The sequence below is a fragment of the Nothobranchius furzeri genome, chromosome 11 (assembly GCF_043380555.1).
Source record: "Nothobranchius furzeri strain GRZ-AD chromosome 11, NfurGRZ-RIMD1, whole genome shotgun sequence".
Lineage (NCBI taxonomy): Eukaryota > Metazoa > Chordata > Actinopteri > Cyprinodontiformes > Nothobranchiidae > Nothobranchius > Nothobranchius furzeri.
In genome coordinates, this window is record NC_091751.1 from 63405985 (window position 1) to 63418102 (window position 12118).

At 45.1% G+C, this 12118-nt stretch overlaps 1 protein-coding gene across 1 annotated transcript; it reads right to left on the bottom strand.

Annotated features, from left to right (window-relative positions):
* Positions 1–1392: 1392 nt before the first annotated feature.
* sall2 (spalt-like transcription factor 2) lies at positions 1393–12108 on the bottom strand. The gene is made up of 3 exons (XM_015957388.3): positions 11975–12108; positions 2937–6673; positions 1393–2428 (listed from the first exon to the last, which is right to left on the bottom strand). The coding sequence occupies exons 2-3, from the start codon at positions 6399–6401 to the stop codon at positions 2117–2119; spliced, it is 3777 nt and encodes a 1258-aa protein (XP_015812874.3). The 5' UTR covers positions 6402–6673; positions 11975–12108; the 3' UTR covers positions 1393–2116.
* Positions 12109–12118: the final 10 nt, after the last annotated feature.

Genomic DNA, 12118 nt, shown 5'->3' on the forward strand with positions numbered 1-12118 from the left:
AAAATAACAGATGGGGTTCTAGTTTTCATGATAAAGATGCAGTTCTTTTTGGGTGAGCTGTTATTTCCATTGTCCAAAATTGTGTGTGAGTTTATTCAGCCAACAGATTTTTACTCCAAAATGTTTGTTGAAACCTAAAAAAAAACGGTTAAAAGGTTCATTTTAGTTAATTTCATCAACTTTCTTACTATTTCATGTGAGTTTCAATGAAGAAAATTGATGTTGACCCAAACTAAGTGGGCTAATTTTTTTTTCTTTGAGGGAAATTGCGTCCTCTAATGCACAAACCCTGTAAGTGTTCGTGAAGGTTCTCAATAATCAGACAATAATCCCAAATAGTTTTTCTAACTGAGAAATACAGTTTTGTATTGTTGTTTACATTTACGTATTTTCATGTTTTCCTATGAAAAATTGTAACACTTGTAAGTTTAATTATGAAGGTTAAAAGGAAGACCAACCAAACAAAAACTGTTCTGTCTAAATTACATATATATATATATATATATATATATATATATATATATATATATAGTCATTTTTAACATATCTATATCGGTCCGTTAAATAAAACCGGGCCGATATTAACAACCGATATTTGATGTTTTTCAGAGTGTATATGTGTGTGTGTCTGTGTGTGTGTGTGTGTGGGGGGGGGGGGGGGGGGGGGGTTAGTCATGTGACAATGACTGTACACATCTCAGAAGTGTAAACGTGTGTGGTGTGTGCACATAATATAAATTCAGCTCTAATAATTTCATTCTATACAACATCTGTTGATTTTAGAAGCATTAATATCAGCATATCGGAATCGGCAAATAACAGGCCCAGAATTTTCATATTGGTGCATCACTAATTATGACACATAAATTACACAATAATAATGTTTTTATTCCTGCTGTAAATAAATAAAACAAAGAAACTGTTTCTGTATAAATCCCTGAAAACCAGAGACTTTTACAAGCTGTTTCCATTCCCAGTGTGTCACACAAGTATCACTGCACCGGGCGGAGACATATTAGGTTATGTCTCTGTTCTGGGTGAAGCTTTCTGAAAATTTTCAACAAGTCTGCAAATAGAATAGAATAGAATTAGAATAGAATTCAACTTTATTGTCATTGCACATGTACAGGGCAACGAAATGCAGTTTGCATCCATCCAGAAGTGCTTTAGCCGTGATATAGATGTATTACAATATATATTAGCAATAATATAGATGTGTAAGTATAGAGGGGAAAGATATTTGTAATAAATGATATGGTGAATCCACTCCATTGTATTTATTATGTTGAGAAAATTTGGGACATGAACTCCTCGTGTTGAACAGCTCATAATCATACAAGATAAGGACGGATGCTGGCAGATCTCATAAAGTAACCAGTAGGCCACACAACGTTTTACTCCAAAGGGCGTTTTAATATTGAGATACCGAAAGTACAGCTTACAACAAACAAAGACCTTGATATATATGTGCATGGACCTAAAGGTTTAGTAATGTTAGCAAGGTGTTTCAGACATCACTCTACAACACTAATAACATTCACTAAGTTGAAGAGCAGTGGCCTCACTGGGCTCACAAACACTGATGTGCTTCTGTTCTGACATTAGCATAACAGTAAAAAGTACAATAACACGAACAAAGTTCTGTTAAAACCACATTATGTGAATAGAAGACTTCCACAGTAACACATTCATAGTGACTTACAAAGCTATATTACTACATTTTTCCTGTCACCTTGGGTATCACTGACATGTGACACGGATTTGTCAAAATCACTCATTTTCATTCGACCGAACTTTCTTTAATGTAAATAAGACGCGATTTAGTACACAACAACAGCCCAAAATGTTTACAAAACAAGAAAATTAGTTCAACTCATTCATTAGCTTAGTTGTCGGTGCCTCGGTGGGAAGTTAATGATATCATCTGGGAATGAACGAACGAATGAATAGCATAAACTCTGGCTTTGTGTGTCACTTTTTAACAAACGCGGCAATAACACAACAGGACCAAGCTGACTCACAACGTTTACATATGACATATCACTGTGATAATCAAACAAACAGGCTGCCTGAAAGGTGTTAAGGAAGCGATACGAAGGAAAACAGCAACACTGGGTTAGGAGCCGTTTTTGGACTCCTCCCTCTCATTCTCCGAGGTTCGTGGATCCACCTGTAATCGACCGGATGACTTAGAGGAATGCGCTGGTTCATTTATATCCTGGCGCTGAGTGTTTCGGTCATCAGTTGGGTCGGTACTGGTGCTGAGGAAGGCTTGATACTGGTTCCAGAACCCTGCTGAGCTCCTGGTGGCAGGAACGTTTAAGGATGCCATGGATGTCGCCGAAGGAAGTTGGTCAGAGGACGAGCGACTGCTTCTCGCTGATGGCCGTGATGCTCTGGAGACGCCAGCATGGTGCTTCATGTGCCCCTGGGATTAAGTGAAATTATAATCAATTTAATTTGTACTGTCATGTTCATTTAAGATGAGGCAGAGAGAGTTTTAGGGCAGGGTAGGTTGGTATTGTTTAATGGGCCATTCCCATCTGTACCGGGTCGGCCCGGGCCGGGTAGCCCCAGTCGGCCCCAGCCTGGCCCGGTCGATTCCACACATCCTTGTCTTAAGCCCATGTGGGCTGATTCTACCCACCAATCAGAGGCTTGCTCTAATGGAAGGTGTGAATTAGCTGTCAGCAGTGGGTGTGTTGGCCCTGGTCGGCCTGAAGCAGACCCCCTCAAGAAGAGGGCTGAGAATGAGCCTTGGTTGGCCCGGAAAAATACCAGGCCACCCAGATATGTAAACAACCTACGCTACCCGGCCCGGGCCAACCCGGTACAGATGGGAATGGCCCATTAGATACTAAAAGCTTTATCCCAGTAAACGCTCTGCTGCAGTTAAATCAAAACATCCACATTTAAACCAAAAACTGTTTCCTTACCTTCAATCCACTGCGACTGGCGTACTCCTTTCCACACTCAGCACAGCAGTAGGTCTTCTTCTCAGGCCGTGATATGGGCGATGGGAGGGTTGGAGCCAGGCTGATGGGCACAGAAATATCCATGGCTTCACTTGAATCCATTCTAGTCATTTTAATCTGTTCTTTACGGTCTTCCCTCGTGTATGAACCAAAATGAAAGCTCTGACGGGTCTCTCTTGCAGAAGTGGCTGCTCTCAGTGTTTCACTCCTTACTTCAGATGCTTGCTGATCTGCATTCTCTACTGAAAGAGTCACTTTTGGGTCTTTGTCTGGCACAGTTACTTGGTCTTGTTGCGGTACTGCAGGTGAAGGAAACTGATCTTTCGTCTCCTCCGTGGGTTCTGGTGATTGGGGCTTAGGGGAGACTGGGTCTGTTTCCAAAGGCGGCTTTGTACTATTGTCACAAACTTCGTTAGTTGGAACTGGGTCAGAAGTGGTACTGGGGCAAGAGTACGCAAAATGAGCGTCAATATCAGCTGTGCTTGGAAAGCTTGCGAGGTCGGGTTCAGCATCAAGGAAGCAATCTAAGGTAGATGATTCAGGAAGGGACTCTGTGGGTTTGTCTCCACTGGAGAGAAGGGGTGGAGAATCAGGTGTAGGAACGTGGACATCAGCAGGTGGTTGTTGGACAAGATTGTCTTCGCAAGCTGCTAAAGCTTGGTCTGACTGCTGGGAGACTGGTAGTGGTGCGCTGACAGATAGGATAGGGGGGTCCGCAAGGCCTGGTGGTGGGGTTTGTGCGTTTGGATTTATGAAAGGTTCAGGGCTTAGGTCAGTGGGGGGGATTTTATCTGTGCTGGAAGGTGGACACTTGCTGTGACTTTTCTTATCAGGTTTGATGCTGACAAGGTTCGAGCCAACTGCTTGTGTTTGGGATTGTGAACTTGGAGCTGGGCTCTTAGGGTGGCTTGCTAGAAGAGGTGTTTTACTTGAGGCCGGATTTTGGTCACTGGAGAGGGATTGTGATGAGGATCTGGGATTAGATTCAGATGAAATCTCCAATTCGGAATCCTTCGTGCCATCTGGGGGCAATTGTCCTCCAAGGTGCATCCGAATGTGGTGCTGAAGAACAAGAGCATTTGTAAACTTGCGTTGGCAAATCGGGCAAGAGTTCTGAATGCGTGCATTGGGTAAACGGGCATGATGGGTGGCGAGATGTGAGCTCAGGCTGCCTTTAGTAGAGAAGGACCGTCCGCATATCTTACATGGAAAGGGACGCTCTCCAAGGTGCGTGGCCTGGTGTAGCCGCAGTGCTCTAGGACAACTGAGCACTCGCAGACACACCCCACACTGATTAGCTGCCAGGTTATGTGCTGAGCCAGTGGTGCTCAGTGATGGCAGTACGCCACCTGCTATGGCACTTGACCCATTGCTACTCATTCCCAAAGCAACAATCATCTCACGGGTGAACTGTGAAACAGAGGCAGTGACAACATTTGAAGACGGAGATGCCACAACATGCGTGGCGGAGGTGCTGGGTAAGTGACTGTTGGCCGAACTCACAGAGGAGGTAGCGGAAGGGCTAGCTAAAATCTCTAGCATGGAAGTGGGAGTAGAGGAGGAAGTCCAGGAAGCACAGGAAAGCGGAGGAGCCTTCTCTAGCTTCTCCACTAGTCTCTGCAGTTTAGAGGTTTCAGATGTAGGAGTAGTTGTAGCAGAGGTGGATGGCAACAAGGACGGAATGGTGGTGGTGGGTTGACCCGGAACATTGGGAAAAGAAGAAACCGGGAAGGAAAGCTGGGAATGGCTGGGAGAGGTAAGCTGTTGGGAGCCTACGATAGAGGGTAGTTGAGTACGTAGCAAGTCCAACGCTGAATGGCTGTATGGGGACGAATGTGCCGTCTGAGTAGAGGAGGAAGTGGAAACCGTTGGGAAAAGAAGCTTAGGTAGGTGGGCGAGCTGGGAATATGCTGCAGGAGGCAGCAGTGGTGCATGAGGGGGGGTGTTTTCATCAAAGTGCTGCTGTTTAGCACCTTTGAAAAGCCCAACTAAGGTGGACGAGGAAGATAAGGAAGGGTTTGAGAGTAGGGAGGTAGCCAGAGAAGAGGTGGCGGTCGACGAGGAAGGGGATGACTGGGATGAGCAGGAAGCAATAGAGGCTGCAGCAGCAAAAGCAGCAGCTCTATTCAGCTGCAGGAGAGAATGAGAAATCAAAGACAGGTCCACACTAGGAGGTAGGGGCAGGGTTGAAGGAGCAGATTTTCCAGATGTTCCAAGAGAAAGTCCACCGCTGTTACTGCTTACATCCAAATGACTTCTACATCTTTCATCCTCCGCCCTGTTCTTTTGCTTCTTTTGTGTTGTGTTCATTGCACCAGCGCTGCTACCACTGCTAATGATCTGCCCCAAATCTGGCCCTCCAGTGGCATTTAACGCCACCCCAAATAAAGATGGTGGCAGAAGCGACAGTGAGAGCTCCGGGTTTTGTTCACGGTGGCGAAGGAAGTGCACTTTCAGGTTGCCTCGTGTTGTGAAACGACTGAGGCACACTGGACACTGGTAGGGCCGCTCCCCAGTGTGTGAGCGGATATGTATCTGCAGGGCAGAATCACTGCTGAAGGCTTTCCTACAAAAACGGCATACATGATGGAGACGGCCGAATGTGCTGGAACTGGATGCAGAGGAATCGGCACAACCAGAGGCAGACTGCAGTTGGGAGTTTGGGATGATGGATAATGATGTGGGGAGGGCTGAGTTTAGAAAAGACAAGTCACTTTGCCCACTTGTTGAAGTGGCATTGGAAGATTTCTCGTGAAGATAGCGGTTGGGTAGAGTCAGAGCTAAAGGATAGGTGGAAGAAGATGTGGAGGCGGCTGCAGAAGAGGTAGTAGAAGTAGGAGAACATTGAGAACCCTCCCAAGGATAGCCATGAGGAACTGCGGGCTCCCTTGTACCTTCTGCTTGTGATTTATGAGGCTGCAAAATTTGAGACAAGGAAGTGCATGGCTGTGTGGGTTTACTGGCTGTCTGAGATGGGAGCAGTGAGGAGAAACATGCCAGGAGAGGTGCCACAGACGTGGAGGTCTGAGTCGCAGCTGGTTGGGATGTGTTTTTGTTGCCTTCCAAACAGAGTTCAGGAAGAGGAGACAGGATATACTGAGAGGGTGCATCTAAGCTATAGGATTCTCCACCGAGGCGTAGCACCTGTCTGCAGATCTCCTCTGTTATCTGCATCTGGTGGATCTGTCGCTGCTGCAGCACTCGAAGCTCCTCTAGGATCAGAGCAATACTCAGCTGGGTTCTAACAGGTGCAGCTGAGGCAGACGCTAATCCTGGGCTTGGTGTAGGCGTGACAGGACTAGGGGGACCTTCAGGGACCTGACTCGGGCTTCCAGGGTGCGGTGGAGGACATAGCAAGGCTGTGGAGGATAGGGAGGAAGAGGAGGTTGTGGTAGTGGCAGAAAGCCCCAACTTGGGAGAGGCCATGTGTGCAGACTTGAATAAAAATCACAACTGCAATCTGGTTGCAAGAGACAGGTGGATATTGTGTTCGGAGGAAAAAAAACAAGTTAAAAAGGAGACTCTTGGCTGGTGACAGGACTGTCTTCTTAGAATAAGGTTGCCCTGGGTCCCGTGGGTAGATGTGGGAGGTGGAGAACTCTAAAGAGGAGCTGAGAGCGAAGGGCAGAGCGGTGCTTTGAGGAGAAGATGGAGCACACACCAGAGGATCAGGGGTGATTTCACTCGTGAGCTGTCATCTGGAGGAAGTTAAAAGAAAAAAATTTGTTTTAGTGAAGAAAACAATATATTTAGTTTCAAATAGCATCATTACAAAAACAAAAAAAAAGTCATAAATGTGATAAGCTCTGGTTAATATTAACCAGCATAACACCAATTTTTTATTCATTTATTTTAACTCAGTATTTTTTTGAGTGTGTTCCTCTTTGAATTGTCAATTAAAGTAGTCTTATTGTTGTCTACACACACACACACACACACACACACACACACACACACACACACACATCACGCATGCGTGCACACAGATACACATTAATTCCATCGGTGTACCAGAATTTACGGAGGAGGAGGCTGTCTTGTTTCCACGGAAACACGCACTAGACAACAGACTTTACCCCCTTCCCCCAACTCCGTCTCCATAAAACGAAGCCACAACTGAAGTCATTTTTTTCTCCTCTGCCTCTTTCACTTTCATCTCATTAAAGACTCTCCTGTTCGTAACCCAGTTGTGTGTGATTGGTTCCAGTCGGGCACGACCAGTGCCTGACTGGCCCACAGATGAGACCTTCAACACACAGAAGTGGCTCTTCTGATGTGGTGTAGGGGGCAGCCTGAGGAATCAAGGTGACATGCCGCAGAAACACGCGGAACAACAAACAGACTCACAAATCAATGGAGAAGTTAGCTTTAGTACAGGGACTGAAAAATATAACTCAAGGAAAAAGTATCAAAGAGCAGCACACACATACCCAGTTACACATACACACTACAGAACTGAAGTTTGTCTGAAAGCTACACGTTTGAGACACAATTGTCCTTATCCTTGCATCTAAAGTGGAAACACACACACACACACTATGACATACACACTTTCTTGGGTAAACTCATGCTTCAGTGACTGACAGCAAAGCTGAAAGGACACAATGGGACCTGGTGCCATTACGTCAAGTGCACCTTATACAGTGCCTCACAAAAGTTTCCTTTTCTTTGACCTTCTCATGCTCATCATCCACCTCTTTCTTAATCCAGCCTGTGTTCCTTTAAACAAACGTTTCTGTGTTGAGTCATTATGAATCCTGGGTGGTCTACATTTTTCAGCCTGAAACTTAAGAAAAGTGAGGAAACTTCTATTCAAACAAAAGAGGCACTCGTTTAATCAGATCAAAAAAGAAAAGACAGACTAATATTATAAAATCCCCCAGACGTCTTCAACGTAGAGTAGCTCAACTACGGTTTTCTGACTAAAAGCGCCTGCCAATCTTTTTTAGCTTTGGTTAGCTCAGTTAGCTTGTAGCTAAATTGGCTCAGAGTTTGATGGATCTAAATCATCTGCCCTCACCCTCAGAGGCCTTAGATGTTTTTTGTATTTTCTGGGAGGGACGAGACGAGTGGTGAGAACTGAAGTCCGGTCTTCAGAAACCTACAGGTGATGGTGACGGCACAGAGGGTTCATCCCTCTTATACATACAGCCGATGGTTCTGACCCACAGGTAATTCTACGATACCTCTGTTGTCAAAAATCCCTGGGAGCAAAAATTTCAAACAAGTACTTCATCAAATCTTTCTGCCTCCAGCAAAATGACAAGCACATCACACTCCCTTTCATTCTCCACAAAGCGGTAAATGTGCAAATGGTCTGTATTTGATATAGCGCCTTCTAGAGTCGTGGAACTCCCCAAGGCACTTTACAACACCATCAGTCATTCACCCATTCACACACACATTTCCCCACTGGTGGTGATGAGCCACACTGCAGCCATAGCTGCCCTGGGGCGCACTGACAGAGGCGAGTCTGCCGTACTCTGGCGTCACCGGTCCCTCTGACCACCACCAGCAGGCAAGGTTAAACAGCAACATTTATGAATGACGAATTTTTGGTTGTTGGAAACAAGTAAATGCACTTTGTCCTCACAAGTAGAAGGAAACGTTGCATCAAATTTGATGTCGCCTAGAGACTTACCCCTATTACCCACTGGAACCAGCAGTGGTGCGGAATGGCAGCGGAAAGGTTTACTCGCAACAACTGCTGCGGTCCAGTGCACACCGGGAGAGACTCGGCCGCAAAGTGGCTTTTCTGTGCTCCTCGTGAGATCACAAAATCCCTCTAGTTTATGCAATCTGCCATTAAACCAAAAAGAAGGAAATCCTGTTTGATGTCATACATGATGTTGTTACTCTCCACTGCCAGGATTAAAGCCATGAAAAACAAACCGCTGCACTTCTGGAACGATGCAGTGAGTAAATAAGCCGTTAGGTGACTTGTATTAACCTAATATATGAAATGGCATCGCTGAAATAGACTTTTATTTTGAAAATTACAGAGGGTTTTACGCTGAAACTGTGTGTGATTTCCTGTCTAGCCTTACGTTAACCGCATACACTGTCGCGCCACAGATGCGGCTCACTGCAAAACGAGAACCGGATCCCAACTTTAGTGGCGTGGCACGACGCGCCACTTCTGAAAATTGCTGGAACTCAGGTGGTTCAAATCACCCCCACAAACTATAATGGAATCTATTTGAAGCAGTGATGTTGCGCTGCCGTCCGTCGCTGATGCTTCCAGTGTGCAGTAGGAGTTAGACCCTGTCACGCTGCCTCCTTCTCAACCCTTGACATCCTCCCCCGGAGGATCCCACACTCACTCAGCCCAGTCGAACTCCACTACCCAGCATTCCCAGCGCCAGCATTCCCAGCGCCAGCCTTCCGGCTCACGTCACCCGCCACGTCTACATAAGGAAGTGCAGCTCAGCACCAAACCACTCAGTCATCGTTCCTAACCAGACCGTGTTCCAAGTTCCTACCAGATCCTATCGGATTACTCAAGCCTGTTCTGACCAGATCAGCCCAAGCCACTCACCCTGCCGACTCACAGTAAGTCAGCTTGTTTCCTTTTGGAGCCGCCATGCTCACTAGCTTTGTACGGTTTGACTCCTAGAGCAAACGCGTGTCAATCTGCCCGGCGTCAGTCACTCCTCGCTTGGGTCAAAATACACGCAACAATCCGAACTTTCGCTCCGGTCCAGCTCAGCTCGAGTCAGGCCTTACAGACCCGCTCCCATGCATTTTATATGGTTATATGTTACGAAGCCACCAATATTCTTCAACAGCCGGGCATTATTGAATTCATGATCAACAATGTTTCAATGGATATTTCCAGAGATTAACGGCAAAAACTACACATTGTCTCTTTAAACAACTGTGACATTGTACCCACCAAGAAAGAAGGAAAATGTGTCCATATGTCGACTTTTGTCGATTCATGGAGTTCACACTTTGCTGCTGCATTTTTAAAGTATTATTTTTCTTTTGTTTAATTACAATATAATTATGTGACACTTAAAACACACCATGACTGTGTGTAGGTGGGACAGACTGATTCCATGAATACAAATTTGATATTTGGCTTCTTTTACATGTTTGTGTGTGTGTGTGTGTGTGTATAGTAACTTTTTTAGTGTGTGTATAGTAACTTTTTTAGACAGTTTTGGCAGTGTGGTCTGAAACGTGTTAATAGCAGGGGTCCATTTATCCATCCATCCATTTTTATCAACTTGTCCAGGGTCGGGTTGCAGGAGCAGCGGCCAGTGAGGCCCAGAATTCCCTCTCCCCAGCTACTTGAGCCAGCTCCACCGAAGAAATCCCTAGGCATTCTCTGGCCAGCTGATAGACATGGTCCCTCCATCCTTCAATTCAATTCAATTCAATTCAAAAATACTTTATTAATCCCAGAGGGAAATTGCTCCTGTCCTTGTTCTTCCTTTAGGTCTCCTCCCGGTTGGACATGCCCGGAAAACCTCACCAGCGAGGTGTCCAGGGGGCATTCTTAAGGCCTGGAGAAGGCATTCTACCTTTTCCCGACGTTAGAGGATCACTTTATTAATTTTTACATTTTTTTTAATCTCCTTAATGTATTTATAGCTATGATGTTAGAACGTTATTAAGACGCATGAAAAAAATGTTGCTGTTGCAGCTTTAGGAACACGTCCCTGACTTTTTGCTAACAATGTTGTGTCAAAAGGAGAAATAAAGTGTCAGAGCTTCTCTCCATAAATGATCCTTTTTTAAATGAAAACTTACTACTGGTCCTCATTCACACACACACACACACACACACACACACACACACACACACACACACACACACACACACACACACACACACTTGTTCATCCTCTGAACTACTTTGCATTCAAATGGCAAAGGAACACCCCAGCCATCTGAGCCAAGGCTCCTTTTTTCAGTTTTTAGGGTTCAAAGTATACTTTGTCACATTATTTCCAACATTAGCAGATCCTAAAATCTTGCTTTCAGGTATTTTGTGCAAATAATTAAAGCTGGGTATGTATAATATACATATTTGAAAATTTAAAATATTCTCAATTAAACCTTTTTGTGACATGATGAAACTGACTATTCAGGGTGAGCAACAGAACTGTGGTGATGTGTCACCGTGGCTCCTGCGTGAGCTCTGCAAACAAACTTAAATGAGGAGGAATGTGCAACAATGGCGTTCAGGGAGCACAGCTGAGTGCACATCACCCTCTCAGGGACTCTCCGGCACATAGTGCCACTGACTGGAGCACAATGCTCCCTTTTCACCCTCATCCCAACTGTTTAGCACGTGGAGAGTGGAAGATAGTGATAGAAAGACAGCCATGGGGAGAGAAGAGCTCCCCAATTTGGTGATTCTTGGGGGGATAATAACACGGATCTTGTGTGTTCAGTCTGGTGATAAGTATAGAATAAAATATGACGTGTAACTGTAATAAAACAAGTTTATTTTTGTTTCATAATTTCATAATCAGTTTATCCAGTTTCAAATAGTGACATAAAACGGTTAAATAAATTGGGCTTTGTTTTTATTAATATCTGGATAAACATATTTATGTTACAGATAACAAGGTTGGATACAGATAGTTAATAGAATATACACATCACAATTAAGAAGATTTTGTCAAAAATAGTTTTGGAAACAGTCAAAATCGGTCGATTTTTCTAACGTGCCACAAAGACGTCCTCTGCCTATTTAGTCGTGCCATCTTGTTAGTTTGATCCTCGGTGAGATGGCTGTCAGCTTTTCTTTTCTTTTTTTTTCTGCACTGATGTTGAGAAATCAGCGCTAAAAGCGGCTGGGAGATGCGCGCCCTCGCTACTGTACAGCGACCTGTTGCACGGCGCGCGCGCCCCACATCATAACAAGTTATGATTCATAAAATATTTCGACTTCTCTGAAAAACACTCTCCCGGATGTGCATTTCCCTCGCAGGCCGCTCGTGGCCGACGCAGGGCTGCCACAAAAGCGCAGAAACACAACTTACCGTGTTGGAAACGATGATTTTGTTCTGATTTCAGCTCTGATGCTGGAGGATGACAGGAGAGAGAGAGAGCGCGCGCCAGGATAAAGCTCCGGAGCTCCGCCGTGATCCGCTCCGTCTCTCAGCCGGGACACTGGCGCAGCATTT